Raw genomic sequence first — 22,136 nt, 5'->3', positions numbered from 1 at the left:
CTGTGAGTATTTTTTCACTGAAGACAAGATCAGTGAACAAGCTTTAAGATGATACCAATAACTCCACATGTCCAAAAATTGATGAGCGCCTGATTCCACCACGTATTACACAAATACTTCTGGAAATTTTATGTGAAGATACAGTCAAACCTGCCTTACCAGCCACTTGTCCAAAACAATCGTCTGTTCAAACAACCACTTTTCTACTGTTCCCCTTGTGTTCTTTAAAATATTATAATGACACTAAGACATCCATCTGTCTGAGACCACCACTTGCCTTCTCGACAATAAATGGCTACCTGGACCAACTTCGACTCTATTTTTTTACTTCTGTGATGATTACTGTGTCTGCAGCCTTCATATGACGAATTCCTTTATTTATCTCTGCATTGTCATGGGCTGTTTTTAGTATATATAGAGTATTTAGTTGTTGTTTGACCCCTTCAAAAGGACCTGCTGATGGAAGTTGATATGTACTGAGACTGAGCTTAGAGTAGAGTTATAAAGTGAAATGTAAAGAGATTTGTCATCAGTGATTGTGAGAATGGTTTCATAAGTTGTTTTCTTAAAAAAAGATTTTGTGAACTTTTTTTGCCTCGGGCTTTTTTAAATAACAACTTTGCTACAGTGATCTTTTGTCTTTTTCTCAACCTGTTATTGTTTCATACAAAAATTTTTTCTGCATGTGAGTACTAAGAAAGCAGTATCTGCTCCATTCTGTTAGGTGGGCAGAACTAAACTGATGCGTGTGCGAAATCCATGGGGTCATGGCGAGTGGAAAGGAGCTTGGAGTGACGGGTTGGTCATTGTTTTTTCTAAAATTTTAGTTAAAATTTTTCCCTATTATCTGAAGAGCACTTTCAAACGGAAAAATGTAAAGGTTTTCATTCTTAAGGCATGTAGTGTCGTTCATCCTAAAGGTTTCACACATTACTTGTTCGTTCCTTGCCCTCTCTACAGTATACTGACATTGGCATAGTTTTGATCATGTTAGTGTGTAGGAATGTAAGAAGGAAAGTTTGTGCTGTTAACTTGAGAAAAAAGCATATTTTGACATATTACAGTGGTACCACACATTTTGCTTTAAGAGTTCCTCCAATAGTGCCTGATCACACCCATGCATAACAACCATATTTTGTACAGTTGGTTGAGTACTAATTCAAAACGTACCCCCCCCCCCCCCCAACCACCCACCAAAAAGAAATTTTAAAATCCCTGCTTCACTCTGCCTTAACAAACAAATTCAACTCTTCTTGCTTAGTGCAAGACTCCTTTCATCCTCTTTTGAGACCTTTGTTGTTTGCTAAGAAAGAAACCATTTATTTTTTGGGAGGAACCAGAGTATTGACAAAATATTCTTATACCCTGGTCATCTGTGCACTTATATTTTAAAAAAGATCTGGCGTTCTGCTTGAGTGCATGATTCTTTACCTTTTTTGCCACTATCTACTTTTCCTTTAGATATATTGCTTAATGAGTACTTAATGCTTTCTTTGAGTAAAAAGCAGTTATTTTATTATCATATTTTGAGAGATAATAGCTGTTCATGCATGGCCATTTAAAATCATTTTTTAATCTTCTAATCGCTAATCTTGGAAAGTTTTAGCAACAAGGCAGATTTTTTAACATGAAAAATGGTTAACATTGGAACAGTGGGCCTATACTGGGTTATAATAGCAATAAGTTTATATGTGTTAACGCTCTCTCTCTCTCTCTCTCTCTCTCTCTCTCTCTCTCTCTGTCTCTCTCTCTCTTTTTCTCTCTCTTACTGTCTGTCTGTCCCGCTCTCTGTCTGTCTCTGTCCCGCCTCTCTCTCTTTCTGTCTTGCTCTCTCTCTCTCCCCCTCTCACTCTCCCTCTCTCTCTCTCTCCTTCTCCCTCTCTCTCTCTCTCTCTCTTTCTCTCTCTCTTTCTCTCTCTCTCTCTCTCTGTCTCTCTCTCTCTCTCTCTTTCTCTCTCTGTCTCTCTCTCTCTCTTTCTCTTTGTCTTTCTTTTGGCAGGTATATTCGCCGCTATTACTTGTGAGGTTAAATGCTGTCAGTACGTACATGATAAAGATGAATTTGTTCTTAACCCTTTGAGCCCAGACCTTCTTAGGCTACCGTGCCCTTCTGCCTAAGCTCCTGAGCGATTCATGTCTTCATTTATATCATCGTCAGAATCACATTTCATATCCCACTCATGATAGTCCTTGTCATCACAACCAACTACTGTGGGTGTCGCTTTCAACGAGGTTGCCGGGACCGGCTTGTTGTCCTCATTGGATCCGACCTCTCGTTGAACGTGACTAAGGCTAAAGTAAAGAAAGGAGACAAGTTATTATATTATAGGATGTTTCAATACCAGTAACTAAAACATTTGTTCCCCCCCTGATGACGAAAATCTCAAACAGCATCAGTGTGCGCGTGTTTGAGCTGTGCTCTGACCGTCATTTCTGCATTCTTAAATATTTTTTTTTCCCTGAACACTTTTCGAGTGAAAACATACCCTCTCACATCTAGGCTTAGATCTGCATAAAATAAAGGCAGGAGCTTGGATTTTCTTATCAGGGGAACAAAAGAACATTGAAAAAAATAAAGACTCGATCTAGACCTACCTATAAAGAGTTCATCCAGTTTCACACTGCCCGCATTGCGTTCTCACCCGCCCCCTCCCATCCCTACCAAAGGCCATCCTACCCTCACCCATCCTCTTTGATTTGGGGCCCATATTAGGAGACACACTAGATCCAGCCATGTGTTAGGAATCGGAGATGGGCCTTGTGCTTAGCGTGAAATGGAGAGAAAAGAGAAAAATTCTTCGCTTTTGGGACCGCTAATTGCTTTTATTTGGTTATTGCGACCTCGTTGAAAGCGACTTCGGTCTGTTTGCAATTCTCGTTGGAGCCGATGTACATTTACAAAGAGATATAGAGGAAAAAAATTGGGGATTAAGAATTGCCTCTTTGGAGCCGACTTCTCGTTGAAAGTGACCTCGTTGAATGCGGCGCTCACTGTAATTCAGAGACATTTTTGAAATAATCAATAACATCCTGTGCAGTAAATGAGTAAACAATGTTTTCCATGCACATATTGCTGGTTTGGAGATAGGGTCTTGCTCACTAGTGGCTAGGCATACAAGCAATTTTACACGCCACGGGTGGCAAGGGCTCATAGGGTTAATGGTTGTTTGTTCTTTGTGAGTTTCTGTTTTAAAAAAATAACTGTTGCTTTTAAACTTTTTCTTTTAACATTCCAGCTTACGTGATCCATTTTGGTGATTTTCTCTCATCTCAGGAGCTCTGAATGGCTCAGTATCCCAGACAACTCCATTTCAGCCCCCAACAAAGATGATGGGGAATTTTATGTGTCCTTGCCAGACTTTATGACCTACTTCTCCCAGACAACCATTTGCTCTTTGACCCCAGATTTTGACTGTGATGGAACCTCAGACTCTCTCAGTAAGTATTATCACATGTTTTGAAAAGCTGCTTATTCAGCAGTGTAACAAAACAGGAAAACAAATCCTGAGTTTTGTCTCAGACGGTATTTTGCAAGTTTGAACTGTTAACCCCTTCATCCATGGTCTGAGACTGTTCTATGCACTTTGGTTAAATAGAAGAGCTAGCCTGACATGAAGGGGTTAATGGTAAAATGTATTCAAAGATGGAAGGCCCTACATTTAAGTTTGTTTGTAGTGTAGGTTTGTGTACTTTTTCTCGTTGGCAGCTTACTTGTCTTTCATTGTACAAGTTTATCATAAGTAGTCACAAATATGAGTCTTTAAACCGCAATAGGGGTCTCATGGATAAGATGTCTCAGGTAAGGTAGATTCTGGATACCTACTTTTTTTTATCCTCAGCAATGCCACATGACAGCTTTTGTGTTTTGTATTACGCCTATTTCTACTGACTGCTTTCTGTTATTTTTAGACCATCTGTTGCTGGTACATAACTTTCGTTCTTTTTTACGAGGACTTTTTGAAGCTTGAATGTACTGGTTTTATCATCTAGTTAACCCTTTTGTTGAATGCAGCATAATGTCCATTCAAATTTTTAGGTAAATAATGGTGCAACTATTTACTTTTCAGACCATGTTCTTGGCATCTATGGAGAATGGAAGCAAGGATGTACTGGAGGATTTCATAAACTTTTAAAGAATCCTCGTTACTGCTTTGAAATAAGTGATGCAGGTATTTGCACCGTTTAGTTTAGCTGCGACTTAGATAGAAATGTTCTTACATGTTCTAGAGAAAAGAAAACTAGGAAATGCTTTAGAAATTGGTATGAAAAACAAAGTTTTAGGCTTTTAATGTGTGTCAAAAAGTATATTTGTAATCCAAAAAATAAGAACAGACAGATATATAAATTCATTCATACCAACTGCAGTGAGGTTACTGAACACGCAGTGCTACAAATGAAACAGAGAGAGAGAAAGAGAGAGAATGTTTTATGGAGCGAGTTGTTTCAGCACGTGAGATATGTTTACTAAAGTCCTGTATTGTTTTGCGTATGTGTGAGTGCACCTTATTTTTGTAACATCTATTGCCATTGTGAAGTACCAAGACTAATTTCTCCCTGCGAGATGAATAAAGATTGTCATTGTCATTGACATTGTAGAAAATTTTTATCATGAAATGCTTAACAAACAATTAATTTGTCGTCTATACAAACATGTGTTTGAATTGAATGATGAAATTACAAAGTGTAGAATAGTTCAGTCAGGAATGAAATGCTTGACTTTAAACAGGCTCTGTTAATCTGAGATTCTTTTTTTCTGAAATTTGACTTGTAAGCAAAGATATTTTGATTTATATTGAATTATTTTAAGAAATGACATTTATGTACTTTATGCTTCTCACAGGTATGATGGAGGATGGAACTGTTCCTTTTGTTGCTCAAATAATTCAGCAGTCCCAGAAAAGGAAGGCTGACAATATTTCAGTCCGCTGTGATATTTTCAAGGTTTGTCAGTTTGCTTGCTTGAAATCATAGATAACTTTTCCTTGACAGTCAAGCCACTATTATAATGATATTAGTGGGCATCCAAAACTTTTTGTATGCCAAAATCTATTAACTTAAAAAAAACCCTGTATAGATGGCGTGCAGTATGATCAGCGATAAGCTGAAAGACACATATAGGCAGTGGTTATCTTTATAAACATTTATGAGAATGTTTGTCTCTACAATAAACAAATTCTTACCAGAGCAGTAGTACATTTGGAAAAATTATGTTATTGCAGTTGTATTTGAATTGTCGTCTGTTTTTTTAAATCAAATATATTTGGTCATCCTACCTTTCATGGAGGAAGAACACTAAACTTCCTCTCTCCTTAGTGAGGTTTCTGCTTTTTTCTCTGCTGGTGAATTGTTTTCATACACTCCTCTTTACTTCTGCCAGTCTACAACCTGAAATCATCCATTTCAAGAATAGCTCTTAGAACCCTGACCCTGACATTTCCTGAGCTCTTCTCTCCCATTTCTGTACTTTATGCCTCTCTGTTCCTTCTTTTCCCTTTCTACATGTCAACACTTATCAGTCTTTACAGCGCTTTTCATTTTCTTATAGCCAAGGGCCTTGTTCAAATCTATACTTTAATATTTCTGTGGAGACAGGACTGGAACCAACAAGAAGGTGAATACTTCTGATTATGTTTTCTATGTGACCCCCCCCCCCCAAAAAAAAAAAAACTTTTGTGATTATCAAGTTTTTTAAAGTGATTTTTCTGACATTTTTCTTGTCTCTTTTTTTATATTTTTTTAATCTCAACATTTAGATCCTTGGAGACAGAATCAAACCAACTGGAAGATGTATTGCAATGGAAATTCAAGGCCAGAAAACTAATGTGTATGCTCCAGAGCTGCAGACCTCTTTCCGACACAAGCTCAAACCCGGTCGCTACATGCTGGTCCCATCTACCTTAGATGAAGGTTTGGAAAAGGCATTCTTGCTCCGTGCCTTCAGTTCAGCACCACTTTTGAACATCAAGTATGTTTATTTCATTGAAATGAGCTGAATATAATCATCTCTATGGAAATGATCCGAAGTATGTTTTCACTCTCATAATTTTGTTTGACTCTGATAAAGTATGAACTGTAATTTAAGTTGACCACATGCTCAGCAGGTCTCATTTTGAAACAATGTTTTTTTATTAATTAAAAAAACAAAAATCTGTATACTGGGCTATAACACTGGGTAATAATGTTTCCCTTTCTATGAATCTGAGAGAAAGATCAGTTTAAGGTTTCTTGAAGCATGCCCTTGGCTCATACAAAACAGCATGATCAGATATCAAGATATTTACGGTTTTGTCACAAAATGAAAAGAAGAATGTTGGAATGCAGTTCCATTGTGAGTAGCAATCAATCAAAATGTGTCTTACATCCCAGAAAACAATATATCACACTGGATTTGGAGTCTACATAATTTGATAAGTAGGCACCACATCAAAGTGGTCCTACAATGGATTCCTGCTCACACTGGGATACCGGGAAATGAAAGAGCTGATGCTCTAGCAAAGAGAGGAGCTAGCCTCCCTCAGCCTGATATTCTTACTGATTTCACCACCTGCCGCCAAATGATCAATTCACAACCGGCCACAGATATGACAGGAAGGATGATATATGGCCACATGAATAAACCACTGGTCAAAGATCCAATCAATGAGTTGAGTAGGGGAGATCAATCCATAATCTGCCAACTTAGAACACAATATGTGCCCCTCAATCAACATCTCATCCAAATTGGAATAAAGCAGTCTGCTGCCTGCCCACTATGTGACTACCCCTCAGAGACAGTGGAACATCATCTTTTCTTCTGTAGAAAACTAACCGATTTAAGGGGATGTTTTCTTCCTAAGCTACCCCACACATCGAACTGCTTCTACTCCTCAAGACAACAATTAGAACAGACATGCAGCTATTACGGAAGGGCATCGTGCAGAAGAGTTAACACTCAGATGCTACTGGATTGCTAACAACAGCAACAACGTCCCAGAAAACGAAACTGTTAAATGACACTTACTTTCTGCTCATAAATGAAAATCTTTTTTTTATTGTCAAACACCTTACCTGCGTTTGTTGGGTGCTTCACCATCACCTGCCAAAGACATGAGTTTGACTCCAATATTGGGATTATTTTTATAGAATATCTCTATATTTCTCCTGGGACGTTGTATTCCTCTCATGAGCTCAGCCCTGTTTGGTCCTGACAGGCAGGGTTGAAGCAGCCCGTCTTCGTAATGATCTATATTGTGTGGTGGACAGGGGAATAAAATTTGCACATTTACTTTTTTAAAGTTAAATATATGTATTCCTTCACATTATAATGTCTTGTATACTTTTCAGGGAAATCACGCCGGATGTGAATCTTGTGTCTTGTGAAAATGAGGAGACTCTGGAAATTAACGGCAGAGTTGAAAAACTTAGTACGTGAACTTTTTCTGCTTGTTTTGGCCTTGTTGTGATCACTATTCTAACTCTTTTTACATAGTGAAGCTGCAAGTTAAAATTGTAATTTTTTACAAAGTAAAGGGTGTGAAACCAGATGTCAAAACTGAAAATTAAAGCAAGGAATATAGCTTTTTTAGAGCATTAGAGCAAAGAAATAAATGGAGAACGATGATTGCTGATGTCTGTTGCAGACCTGACAATTGATGATAATGAAAGCATGTTGTAACCAGTCAATTACATGACTCTTCATTCAGTATTTACTTCACGGAGGTCATTTCGCTTGATTTTATAGTATGGAGTAGGCCTAGCTGTTTTAATTCGATTATGACTTGTTCTCTCCTCAAACCCTCAAACATCCTGTTAGTTTATCTTCCTGATTTTTCATCATTCCCAAGTACCTGGATCTCAGACAGTGACTATTGTATAATTAAACTGGAGCATCTTTTCAGGGGTCCATGCTGAAATTTCTTCTTCCCGATAAGACATCACCAATGTTTTCATTAAGCTACAGGTTATTCGCTGGTGCTTTGTACTGTCTGCTCCTTCTTCACCTGTTCAATGTTGCTATTTATATGTAGTCTACTCTTGACAAAAAAATAAGGGAGTGCTTATTTAGGCCTCATACGACCTAAATAAGGTCACCGCCTTAATAAGGTTTCCCCCTCCCCGGAACATTATTTAGGCCACATATAAGCTCAAACTACCCTTTTCACACAACTGAGTTCATTCCACTTTCATAATGGAGCACCTTTCTCATTTAGTACAGTTTTGTCTCTGTGTACAACTTATTAATCATAATCATAATGAAAATTGTAAGAACAAAGCACAATACGCAAATATGCAAAATTTTGCTCAATCCCAATGGTTTGAATGAGGGCCAGATTTTTCCTTCTTTGAGAGGCAAAAGCTAGGCTACCATTTTGGCACACTTTGGTCAAGTGAAAAGGTCAAATCCTCCGAATGGACTTCCAGGTCAAATTTGGTGTATAAAGAGTGTGTACACAACGTGCACTTTGACTGTCAAAGTTACACTATCTTTGCCTTAGTGGCTCTCTCTCGTACTGTTTCGTAGTAGTAGCAGGCAGTTTAGTGAACGTGCACGCGGCAGGGCAAATCGGCCTCGATATGCCCTGTAGACTTTTGTGATTGGCCACGAAGCCTCGTGTTTTGATGGGTCTAAACAACTCAAGTTTTGTTTATCGCACTGCTACATCCAACAGGCCTATATCTTTTTAAAAGGAAAAGAAAGATCATCAAAATGGTGGTCTTCGCGTCCAAATCGATTCGGTAGAACTGGAAATATTAAAATTTGGCTCTGAAAACAAGGCAATTTTTACAACGCGATGAAATAAAAACTACTGGCTGTCTTATTCTGTATACAGTCAAACCTGTGTAAGACAGCCACCCATTGTCAAGGAGAAAAGTGGCCGTATAAGACAGGTGGCCGTCTTAGGCAGGACTGATCAAGATGAAGGAAACAAGCCCTAATCGAAAGTAGCTGCATTGTTGTTGTTTTTGTTGTTGTTGTTGGTGGTGGTGGTGGTTTGTATTTTGTTTGTAATTTTTATTTTGTTGCTGATTTTGCACAAGGGTGACAATAAAACGAAATGTATCAGACGAGAAAGACCGAGTGCCATGCGTGTTAAAACAAACACATGGGTCGCCACAACTCGGAGAACGAGTGACGCTTCTGTCACAAGTTCATGTTGACGTCCATTGTTACATTGTACTTTGTTACAGACTGGGTAAACAGTGACCACTCATATCAATTACGATTTGTGCATGAGTTCTAGGCGGGGCTTATGGGTTATGAGGGACCACACGCTTACCTCACCAGCAGCTGAAAATTGGTAGCTATTGGTCAACAGTGGGGGGGAGGGGGCAACGCAACATGATCGGTTGGAGGGACTACCTAACAACAACGACAGGTGATTGAATTATGACGGCTCGCCCACAACGCCAGGGGCCAATGCATAATTTATGACAAAACGTAATGGAGTCACTATGGTGGCCGTCTAAGACAGGTGTTATTGCTTAGTTTGATAGGGGTTGTGTGTTAAAATATGGTGGCCGCGGCTGCGTTGGACAGGTGCCTGTTTTACACAGTTAAATTATATAGAAAAAACACAAGGGGGGAAATGGAAAGTGGCCGTTTGTACGGGTGGCCGTCTTATGGAGGTGGCCGTCAGGGCAGGTTCGACTGTATTATGAAACTTCAAGACGTATTATTATTTTCCAACATCTTTTGACGCCTGAGCTGTATAGGTTGAAGTTTTCACAATGCTAATAGGGCTTTCCGTAAAAATGCATAGTTCTGGATCTACGAAAGCCGAACCACCGAATGGTCAGCGATGCGGGCACCCCGTTCTCCCCTGCACACTGTGATAACGTGTTGCTTTGGCATCGCATTATTCAACTATTAATTCGTGCGGCTATGGCAATTGTGATGTACTGACTGACAAAACAATTCAGGGTTTTCTGTTCATTTTACCATATTTGATTTTTCAATAGTGCAGGGGATAGCTAGATCTAGATTCCCTCTCGAGAATCAGTAGTAGTAAAGTAGGCTAGAAGCAGCCAGAGAGCCTACATCTGCTAGATCTAAATTATTTGCAGCATGTATAACATCCTTGCTTTGATCTTTGGAATTTAAATAAAAAGAATTGCATAGTTCTAGGGCAGTTTCAGAGTTAATAATAACAAATTTCACCATAACAATCAGTTTTACTTTTATTTGATACAACTTTTTCCCTCTAAATCTGTTCTGCGCAAACTTACTATTCTGGTAGAGAACAGAGATTATAAGCATCTGCTCAGTCTTTCAGTTGGCCTGTATAATAATTTTATGGTTTTATTTTCAGTATATTTTTACATTATCAAATTGTGCCATTTTCTTTGATAAGAATAGCATTAGCAGTGGACTTTCTAGTGTTTCAATATTATTTTTTTAAATTGTGCTAATCAATGAAAATTGACAATTGATAATAACTGAAAACAACAGTTGTCATGAAAAATGAAGAAAAATGTGTGAAGATAATGAGTTAGACAATAATTTGTCTTAAAAATTGCAAGTGCAAGTGAAGATCATAGGATGGTCTTGTTATTTTCTGGTCATCTTTCCGCGGTTTATATATATTCCAGTGGGCCTACTATGTCTCTGAAGAACATTTTGCTTTATTTTGTACTTGAGAGCATAAAGTATAGTTTCACCCAAATGTATGCACAATACTTTGAAAAAGAAGAATAAGGAGCTGTCTTATGGTCATTGGGTTTTTTAACAACGGAATCCGTTTTACGTTGAGAAAAGCGCTAAAAACAAGTTTTGAAATTTTAAGAATACCCATAAGATTAGGAAATTACTACCTTGTTGGCTTACTCTTTAATAATCATGAGCAGTTAAGAAAAACAAAGAGAATGATGTAGAATTTGTCTAAGTATGACCATTAGCAGTAAAGATATTGACCCTTTTTTCACCGATTATCCTTGCGGTTGTCACCCTGTACTGTACCTCTCTATAAGAACAAAAAAAGTATTTCTGTGACTTTGTAAAGAGGTGTTTTGTAGTTGTGTGCATTCTATGTAAAATTCTCAACAAAATAAAGTACATTTGGATCGTACAACTCATATAGACACTCACGAACACAATAACATTCACGCACGTACACACGTTACACACACACACAAACACTCACACATACAAACACACTATTACATTTACTCTCTCTCTCTCACTACAACCACACACACAAACACATACACACACATGTGCACACACACACACATAACTCCTACCCTTTGTCCACTTTTCATTCATAATCATTCCTCTATTTTGAAATAATCCCCCTCACAAAATAAAAGATCAATAGAGTCTCGTTTTTGCGAATCCGTGATTAGTTCTAGAAATCTACTTAAAAAATTAAAAAACTGCTGTATACATGATCTAATGTAGTAGGACTAGCCTATCAGTATCAGCATAACCATGCTATTCGAATCTGTTGTTTATCTCAAGTCCTCAAAATACAAGTGGGTGGTTGGCGGGTGTTCTGGTGTGATTTGCTTCTTCTTTCCTATCAAACATCTGTCGTCCTTATTTCACCTTCTTCTTTTTTATGTTTGTTACTCTCTTGTAACTCCTCTAATCTTCTGGCGCTTTTATGACTTTATGCAGTTGCGAGTGCCGTAAAACCTCTACTCAAACTAAACTAAACTCTAAATACAAAGACATTCAGTATTACCCGGTGGCAGTGTTACTCTAGATTCAGTTAGATACATCATATTTGCTGGGATGATTTACACCCCCCCCCCCCCCCCCCCCAATTTAAACAAACCACTTTTTTTTTTTTTAAAGTACAAAAAATAAATTAAGAATGATAATTTAGGTAAACGTTTAACTTAAATAATGTCGAACCAAGTCTGCCCAACATGGTTTTTTTCTTCTTCTTTTTAAAACCTTGCCGTACCCTAACACTAGACGATGTTAGGCTACACCCCGAGGTTCACCTATCCACTTTCGAAGAAAATACACATTTATTAATAAATTCAGTACAGGTAATTCCGACATGTAGATCTACCAACGGCACAGGTTTTTAACTGCATGTTTGTAGAGATACAGAAAAGGACCTTAAATTGATTGTAGATTCATTACATGTCCTGCTGTGATGGAAGATGGGTGTGAAGAGGGTTTTCTCTCTCTATGTGGCCTAAATAAGGTCAGGTAGGGGGCTAGCTTATATAGGCCATATGTGGCCTAAATAAGGTAAGGGAGGGGGGGTTAGCTTATCTAGGCTTTGTACCTTGGAGTGACATGATTATTATGATATGGTATTTGCCACCGTAGCTTAGATCTTTGCGTCCTGTAATAATGTAATCGTGTTCCAAGTTTATTTTCTGAAACACTTGTATACAGCCTATTTCACTGAGTACGAAATATTTACTTCACACTCAAAGTTGTAATGTCAAAACAGATATATGTACTCCTCAATTTATATCATGTCCCAGAAATAAACATTTTATTCAGCGGTAACGTGTAACATTAATCTTTCACTTTGTTCTGTACATTTATAGACTGGTCAGTTAAGTTCTGATATGCTTTTCCTCTCAGGCTTTGACAAAACCTTGTTTGGAGAGTTTATCGCGGGTCAGAATGCCGGAGGTCAAGTGTCACATAGAGACAGCTACCACCTCAATCCTCAGTACCTCATCAACATCCCTGACAAAGGTAGGCCTATTTTCATCACTGATTTAAGTATGTGCAGGTGAGTGCATGCTTGTTCTGCTTATACTTATAATGTTTGGTATGTGACTGCATATATATGTAAGGAAAATTGCACATTTATTGCTATTTTTGTGGAAAATGTTATTATTTTTCTGTGGTGTCAATGCAGGTTATTCCTGATTACACACATTTTGTGAAAAAGTGTCAAGTGGCAATACCAAAAAGTAGAACTTATGCAAAAAGCGAAATTTGTTTGTTTTTATCTCATAATCTGTTTGATAAGAACAACAAGACAAAGCAGACTCTTTGAGCACTCAACGCTTTTCTGTCCAGGTCGAGATGTACCTCTGGTTGTGCACATTATGCAAGTCCAAGAAGAGCCCCAGTACCCTGTGGGCATCAGGCTGTTCAATGTAAGTGAATCTTCAAAACAAAGTACACACAGACACACTCAGACAGTCACTAGATTGACAGATACTGATAGGCCTTCATCTTTTCATTTATGATGCATACTTTTTCTATCATAAACACTGTATCTACATCAATGCAAGGCACTGGACAATTTTTTTCCCTCAAACTGATTGCAAGTCTTCTCTATAATGTTTGATCAACAAGCAAAAAATATGTAGCTCTACATTAGTTTACTCATTTTTCTCTTGACGGATATTTTACTGTTACATGACCTTGGGATAAAAGAAGAGACCAGAATTGGGAAACTTGCTTTAGATATCCCATCTTCCCGTCTCAGATAAATTATACAGTCCGTGCCTGCTTTAAGCACGCTGGCATAAAACATGTTTGGGACTCAAGCACACTAAATGGCTCTTACCGAATTTTTACAATATAAATTACACGTCTTTAAGCACGGTAACTTCGGCTTCAGGCACGCTTCATTTACAAGACAGTCAATACTTTCATGATGACCCATTGAAGGTCGAACACAGTCTACACCACAGCAGAGGAGTGTTTTAAGAGAAACACAAAGTGAAAGAACGCAAGTGATGGAGACACGAACTCACACGGGCAGAGAGGAAGGCAGAGAGATGTTCTCAGCCGCGCACGTGGACATAGGATGTAGCCTAGGCCAAAGCTACACACAGACAAAAAAAAATACCAAAAAAGTCGGGGAGATGAGAAAGGAAGGCTGGCTGCAATCTCACCTTTGACCCTTGCTATCCATTAATCCTGATTGTGTCTCACGCGCGAGGAGGGATGAAGGCGGTGGTATGAATGTGGCACAACGGCCAGTGGTACGCACAGGCAGTGTGTAGGCCTAGTGTGCTGTATCGTGACTGGTCGTCTAAATTAAGTTTTCATTTCCAATTCGACCACAAAACAAAAACAAACAAGCAGACAAAAACTACCATGGCGAATAAAAATAACAGTGCACACATTTGCGGGACCGCTGTAGGCCTACTTACAAACTAAGGGAAATAGCACAGAACATTTTCTACATGAAAATCTCTGGATTATGTCTACTTCGCACTCAAGCACGCTTCGGCATTAAGCAAGCTTAAGCTTTCTCCCGATGACCATTCTTAAAGCCGGCATGGACTGTACAAGCTTTCGGTAGAAGTAAAAGGGCATTTTTAGCTTTGGTTTATCTTATGTACACAAAAGACCGTTTGTTGGCCTAGTACTCCTGGGCTCACTATTGCAAGAGATGAATTAATGTTTTTCAGTGATTGTGTCAATTCTGAATCCATTCAGAACAGTTTCATAAGTGAATTTTGATATGATGGTTTCTTTACAGAAATCAGCAAACCTTAATATAGGGTTGTCCTTTTTTCTGTAAAACTACCCTTTACAATAGCAAACAGATAGATTTGGTAGCCTACTTCTCGGTACACTCCCACATGCGTTATTCTCTCCACATTCAGCTTGGCTCAGGAGCCAAACCTCCCCTGGACATCAACTACTTGTATGACCACTACAACGACAGCCCCAACCACCTGGAAGGCAGTCAGGCCAAGTTTATGATCTCCTGGGATGTTGATGTTCGGTACATGCTCCCTCCGGGAAAGTACGTGGCAGTGGTCCATATGGATGAACCAAACACCCAGAAAGAATTTTCCATTGTCTTCAAATCCAACACTCAAATCAGGATCAAGTAAGTGCCATTTCATTCTTTCATCAGTTTTTAAATTTGTTTCTTTCAATTTTTCTTTTGCTCCTTTTCCTCTTGTGTTCACTGATGGCTGCAAGAGCAGTTCACAAACTTGGCCAGTGCATAGAAGTTCAGGCCTCAAGTCCAAATGGAGTCAAAATTTTGTTATCTTTCTGAGAGTTTTTCCCCCTCAGCTCTGTGTTTTGACAATACACTGGGTCTATTTAGTTGTTGAAATTCCACAGCACCAAAATAGAAGATGTTTGTAATGTTTTCCTCTTCCTTTATAGCCTGAGTGCTTGGTGTTGTAGGCTCTCAAGGCTGGCTGGTCAGGTGACATGCGTAACAGGTGGCCAAACATTTTATCCTCTGTCTTTCTATGTAACGCAGGCAGGACTCAGTGCCGATAGCTGCTCTTACTTCTTCATTTCTCTGCCTGTCTCGTCTTGTGATGTTAAGGGTTTTGCGGAGACATTTCATTTCGCAGGCGGTGATTTTGCTTTCATGGGTTTTGCTTAAGGTCCAGGTCTGGTACTGATAACATAATGTTGGTATGAATATTGAGGTGATAAGCTCTCTCTTTGTGTCCATAGAGATGTTTGGATGAGATAGAAGGGGTGCGAGCTGGTAGGTGACAGCGTTGGTTTTTTGAGTTCGCAATTCTATTTCTCTGTCTATGGACCCGTTTTCAAAAAAATTGCTGCCAAGATATTTAAACTCTTTCACCTATTTCAGTTGTTTACTATTGACATAGATGTTCAGGGGACTATGGTTTCGGCTCACCTTCATAACTTCTGTTTTTGATGTGCTTGTTTTCATGTTGAATTTCTCACAGGTGTTGTTGAGTTCGGTAGTGTGATTTTGGAGGCTTTGTTGGTCATGATGAATTAGACATTGGTCATCTGCGAACAGAAATTCATTTAGGCTTTCTGGGCTTTGGTTTGCTTCTTGCGTTATTGTGTCCATATATATTATAAACAGGAGGGGAGATAGAACGCATCCCTGTTGTACTCCAGATCTTACTTTGAACCAGTCTGTATTTCCTTCCTTCGTTCTTACTGAGCTTCTGCTGTTGGTATATAGAGCTCTGATATTATCTAACTATTGTCCTTTGACGCCATACTTTTCGAGTGTCTTCCAGAGTTTTGCATTGTTTAATCTGTCAAAAGCCTTCTCCTGGTCTATAAAGACGATGTTGGATTCTTTGTTGTGTTCTATTGTTTTCTCGCATATCTGTCGTAATGCGAATACGGCATCCGTGCATCCTCTTCCCTTTCGGAATCCAAACTGAGCTTTGCTCAGATTTCTCTCTACAATAGGTCTTATGCGCTGCTCTAGTATCTTTGCATACATTTTTCCTGAGCGGCTTAACTATGAGATGCCTCTATATGTTGTGCAGTCGCGTTTGTTGCCCTTTTTTCCCATAATGGTACCACTATTGCTTTCTGACAGTCTTCTGGGCATTTTTTTTGTTCCCAGGCTCTGTTGAAAATACACCTCAGCCACAGTATACCGGTGTTTCCACAAGCTCTTATGGCTTCCGCTGTGATGTCATCTGGTCCTGGGGCTTTGTTCTTGGGGCTTTTCTTGAGTGCCTTTTCTATTTCACTGGGAAGTATTGGTGGTTCTGTTTGATCTCCATAGGATGGTTGGAACTCTACTTGTTGTCCGTGGCAAGCGTCTGGGTTGAGCAGTTCTTGGAAAATTACTTCCAAGAACTGCTCAATCCAAGAAACTTCCAGTTCCAGTATTTCTCAAAAAAACATTTTGACAGACTGCTATGCAAAGCGTAGGGATCGGATTAACGAGTTAATTTCGTCTTTGGAAAGTGGTGGCACAGAGTTCCCCACATCAAATGGATACGATAGTAAAACACGATGTACGGATAGGGTTAACCTGTAAAAGCTGTAGCCTTGCTTTCCACTGTATTTCTCCCTCATTCTTCTTAATTTCAGTAGGCTACATTAACAATGGTAACAGTGGCTGTTTAGTGACATTGCCCTCCTCTCATCTGACAACCATTTTCTTGTGGGGTTCTTTCTTTGACTATTTTTTTTCACCCTCTCAGCTACTAGCTTATGGCTGTCGTATGAAAACTGAGTTTACTCATTAAGAGTATTAGGGTCTAGATAGAACTACTTGTTGCTTTGTATCCCATATCCAAGTGTTTAAAACAACTTGAAAATGATTGTGCACACATTTACACCCTCACATGCACACACACACACACATACACACACACACGCACACACACACACACACAAACACATACACGCCCACTCATACATTTGACTGATTGGTAGTAATTGCTTAGAATGTGTCAAATGTTTCTGTTGCAGGGGCTATCAGACTGGATAAATCCATGACTGACAAGTTGTTCCAAGTCATCTTTCAGAAAAGATATGGATTGAAAATTACTCTATAAAGTCTTGTATGAATATGTTGGGTTTTTTTCAATATTTGTTAGTGCTATACGCACAGGAACACTGTGATACACATATATATTTTTATGGCATGTTGAGTCTTATTTGACTGTCTGTGATATTCAAAAAGTACATTCCCTCATTTTGACCAACTGCTTAACTCTTTTCATTTTGTTTCAAAATAAAGGGTACCATTCTCAAACATGTACAGCTTTTTTTTTGTATTGTGCCCAAGATATTTCATCCTGCTTTACTCGTATGTTGGTTCATTTTTTGTTTTATACAATCCTCAAAGCTCTGAACATTTTGCTAGATACTAATGCAACCCTATACTGTCATAGTATGCGGCAGTGTTTGCTATCATATCCTCATTGAAAACAAAAGAGTGACAGGAATAGAACAATATTATACTGTAATTAGGTTCTGTCTGGTAATAGGAACCAGCTGGAAGGTATGTGTACTTTGTTCAAAACTTACCTGTTTTAATTTTTTTAACGCATTGTGAAGGCCACTTGAATGCATCAAATCACAAACACCTGTCAGGCCTGAAATCGAAGCATCTTTTTTTATGCAGATGTATCTTTGTACATGGAAAAATGAATAGCTGCACATATTGTGTGTCCTTTCTGTTTGTTAAAAGGGGTGTTCAAAATGCTTTTCCAAACAGAAAAATGTTTGTTAAGTTTATGTTAGATCTAACGGCTTTCAAACAAATTTTACGATAGCAAATTCATTTTCTTCTTTTATGGATACTTTTGAATGCAGTAGACAGGAAATAATTTTTTAATCACATCTATTTTGAATTTTTCGTAGAATTAGCTAATTTTTTATTTATTTTTTTCCCCTTTAAAAAATGATGTAAATGTTGGTTTCAAAGACCTAAGATAATCTGGTCACTTAAATTTGTAAAAAATGGAAAATGTTTGTCTTATCCTAATATCTACAAATTCTTTTTTTCATCCACATTCTGGTCTGTGGAGTTATGTTTGGGTCACTTTTTATTATCAGCATTAATCTCTACACAGCTATCTTCCACTAGTGAAGAGCTACTGCATGCATAGCAAGAGGTCCTCTTGTAAGAATGTGCAACTAGACTAACTGATTCAGCCCGCAGCGCCTCTAACAGCGGCTGACTGTCTCCTGTGTTTTGACGCAGAGCCGCTCTTATATATTGCTCCCTTTTCTTAGCATTGCTTTCTTCTCGTCTTTTTTTCTGAACATTTCTATGTGCCACACATAAGGTTTTATCAAATTTAGATATTTCTTTATTAATTTTTTCTGAGACCACCCGTGAGGTCACGAAGCGATCACATTACATTATTTGCATCTGAAGTCAAAGTCAAAATGATCTGCGGGCCGAGTCAGTTAAGACTCTAAGTAAGGGGGGAAAAATTGTTTTTTCTCTCAGTGTATAAGATCTAGCATTTTAAGTCTCTTGTTCACCCATTTTTAAGTAGGTCCCTACCCTGTATTGCATAACTTGTCTTTTTATACACTATATGAAACATACTTTGTTGAGCATAAATATGTTGTAAATTACTTTTTAATTCTATTTCTATACCGTGACCTGTGATAACCTATAGTCTTTTTTCTGGCTTTTTAAAAAAACCATCACTGTCTTATTGAACTTAACACTTTAAATGTAGATATACCGTTGTACAGCTTTTCTTTTCTATTCGATTTCTTCAAACAGGGTTGACAAGTTTGTCAAAAGTCAGTTTATGCCTTAATTTTTCTGTGAATCTTGACATTTGTATATTTTTCAGATCTTATTCTATTTAATTTCAAAGTACTGTGAAAGTGCTCAGGTCACCAAATCAGTGAAATTCATGACTACAAAATTTTTACTGAATAGGAAGAAAAATATGAAAAAAACCTGTGATGTGAAAGGGCATCGTCGAAATAAAGTTGAAATGGCGTGTCAAAATGATGTAAACATTTACTGTCCTAGTTGCTACATATTTTCATGTAATAAACATAGTCTACATGTGAGCAACACTGGGTTCAGGACGAAGAGACTTCAAGTACTCATCTGAAAAGAGAACTTATTCTCTGCCCTATGACATCAAAGCACGAGTGCATACTGGCTTCTATCAGCACTGAACATAATTTCTTGATTCTTGAAAGTTTGTGTAACCGTTAAATGTAATAATGTCAATCCAGTAGCAAAATCGCATGTATTGGTAATCATAACTATTTGAAGTATATGACAAAGATATGATGTCAGTTGCTATTTCCTCTTTCTCGTATCTTTAAGGCAGAGGAAGGAATAAGGGAAATGGGAGTAGCATATACTCTGTTCTTTGTATTTGAATTTGGTCTCAAATATAATACTTTTTAAAATCTACTCTAATGTCCTATTATATTATTATGTGCACCTTTCTTTTGTATATTTGCATTTATATCAAACTAATTAAATTGTTGATATTAGCTCCCCTTTCACCAGTGCAATTTGCCCTTTACTTCGCCATACATCAGGTCTCAACATTTTGTAGAAGCTCTGGAAAGAGTGAAGTAGTGCAAACTTGTCAATACCTGCGGGGGAATTCATATATGACTTGATGAAATTGTGACTGTAAGTTATCCAGCCAAGAATTGAGCCTTTGTGGTTAGTACTTATATTCTCTCCAGCCAAAGGCAGGCCGTAACTGACAATAGAAACACCATAGAGAAATAATTGAAAACTTGTAAACCCAAGCAATAAGGCATGCATGTCATGGGGTAGTTTTTGAGGACTTTGGTTACACATAAACAAACTAAGATAATTTTTATACTTTTAAGTTAAATGTATTTGAAAATACCTTTTTGGTCTGATGTATTGACTTGTCTACCTCTCTCAAACATAGCATTTGATACCCCAAATATTTCAATAATGTAACAAGGTTGAGTGACCTGCACTTTATATAAAATATTGTACACGTATATATATATTATATTGTTACTTACATTGTCTACAGCACAGGACTGAAAAGAATGTCTGCAACCTGTTCAGGAGTTTTGATGGAATTTTAACCCTGAGTAATGATTAGATGTATATTTTTAACAAGGTTTCTGGTTTGCCATAAAGAAAAAAAAAAGTGCAATCTGAATGATGGCTGTGAACATTCTGTCAGCAGATTATTTTTTGACTTAGAACAGGTGTGGTTTTCATTTTCAATATCCTCACGCACTTTACCCTTGTTTTAAGTTTTATTTATCTCATTAGAGTCTGTCTGTCTTTTTTGGTTTGAATATTTTGTACTGTTCTTTTTCTTGTTTTTACATTTCAGTTGCAATTTCTACCACAGTACTGTTATAACGTCTGGCTCCCTGTTCATATCACTTTTATATTTGACTTTATTTGCTCCAAGAAGACATTTCTTGATTTACTGTTACAAATCCACTGTTGATGCTCACTGATACCGAAAATGTATTATATACTGTGTTTATGTATACAGATTTTTTTTACTCTACACTGCTGATTTCTCCCTTCCCCCAAGTAAGTGGTTTATTTATACATGCCCTTATAATGGTTTTTTGTGTGCATTTTCAATTAAAATTGTGTCTCAATCTTTAAGTACCAAGAAAATTGCTTTTGCTTTTCAAAAGTATTGATACTGCTGTAGTGAAGAAAAAGAGCAAAAGACATTCTGTACATTAAAAGACAGAAAGTTACATTCTTCTTTTTTGATTTTTTAACAGACCAAATACTTCCTTTTTTTCAGTAGACACATGAAATAATTACTTTGCACTATATTTAGTTTTTTCTGTCAGTTTTTCTGAGAAGTGATCGGATTTTATTTTAAAATAGTATGTAGATGAGTTTTTTAATATGAATCAAGGATATTGATAAATGTCAAAATGAAGTGCAAAGACATGTGCAAACTTTATTCAGTATGCTACATCATGACAAACACGACTTATTGTTAACATCAGTGATTCCAGATTAATCTGGAGGACTTCAGAGTTTGACATGTGATTTTACTATAAACATGACTGTGTGATACATTTTTGAGTCTTCTTTTAGAACAAGCAGCAATATAAGCAATAAACATTCTCTGAATGCTCACCAGTTTTGGTTTCACTTTATCTTCAAATAAAAATCAACTTCAAAATCAAATTTTGAACATTTGCAATGCATGGTCACCAGAGCAGCCTCTATCCCTTTTCTTTAAATGAACTTGAATATCAACAGGTAATGACAGTAATTACATTCCTGAGTGGATATCGAAACCAGTATTATTCAAAATTTCAGAGCGTTGTGATTACCGCTATTGCATGGAGGGGCTTTCTCCTCCATAAAACCTGCACTCACTTGCTTTGCATCGAGCTCTGTCTTACTTTTGTATGTGTCACCCTGTGAAAAAGTCGTCACAATCTTTAAGTACTAAGAACATTGCTTTTGCTTTTTAGAAGTATTGATAATGCTGTGGTGAAGACAAAGAGCAAACGCAAAGTCCTCACAAAAGACATTGTCCATTGAAAGATAAAAAGTTGTGTTCTTCATTTTATTCAATTCAATCCTTTGTTTTTTTAACAGACCAAATACTTACTTGTTGTTTTTTTTAGTAGAAGCCTGAAATAATTACTTTGCCCTATATTTTTACTATTTGCTTACACTGTTTTTCTGAGAAGTGAATGGATTTTATTCAAAAATTAGGATAGTATGCAGTTGGGTTAAGATATGAATCAGGGATATTTAGAAATGTCAAAATGATGCACATTTTTGGTAAAGTTTTATTTTGACACATTCAGAAGAATATTGGACTGCAAAGACTTACATTGTGCAAACTTTACTCAGCATGCAACATCACGACAAACAGATTTATTGTTAACATCAGTGATTCCAGAAGTTCCATATTTAGTCTGGAAGACTTAAGAGTTTGACATGTGATTTTACTCTAAACATGACTGTGTGATACATTTTTGAGTCTTCTTTTAGAACCAGCAGCAATATAAGCAATAAACATTCTCTGAAAGCTCA

General features: G+C 37.5%; 1 protein-coding gene across 2 annotated transcripts in view; it reads left to right on the top strand.

Moving 5' to 3' along the window:
• Window positions 1-22,136, top strand: part of LOC101848085 (calpain-2 catalytic subunit) — a 38,445-nt gene extending 16,309 nt beyond the window's left edge. For both annotated transcript variants that reach the window (XM_005089404.3, XM_005089405.3), the window contains exons 7-16: window positions 725-798; window positions 3,275-3,438; window positions 4,068-4,169; window positions 4,841-4,941; window positions 5,754-5,965; window positions 7,324-7,403; window positions 12,530-12,646; window positions 12,977-13,056; window positions 14,524-14,753; window positions 17,090-22,136. In XM_005089404.3, the coding sequence (XP_005089461.1) occupies window positions 725-798; window positions 3,275-3,438; window positions 4,068-4,169; window positions 4,841-4,941; window positions 5,754-5,965; window positions 7,324-7,403; window positions 12,530-12,646; window positions 12,977-13,056; window positions 14,524-14,753; window positions 17,090-17,108 (1,179 nt within the window). In that variant the 3' untranslated portion in view covers window positions 17,109-22,136. The remainder of the gene's footprint in view (window positions 1-724; window positions 799-3,274; window positions 3,439-4,067; window positions 4,170-4,840; window positions 4,942-5,753; window positions 5,966-7,323; window positions 7,404-12,529; window positions 12,647-12,976; window positions 13,057-14,523; window positions 14,754-17,089) is intronic.

This window comes from Aplysia californica, unplaced genomic scaffold (assembly GCF_000002075.1).
Source record: "Aplysia californica isolate F4 #8 unplaced genomic scaffold, AplCal3.0 scaffold00006, whole genome shotgun sequence".
NCBI lineage: Eukaryota > Metazoa > Mollusca > Gastropoda > Aplysiida > Aplysiidae > Aplysia > Aplysia californica.
Note: the sequence above shows the minus strand (reverse complement) of the source record. Positions and strands in the feature narration are given on the sequence as shown.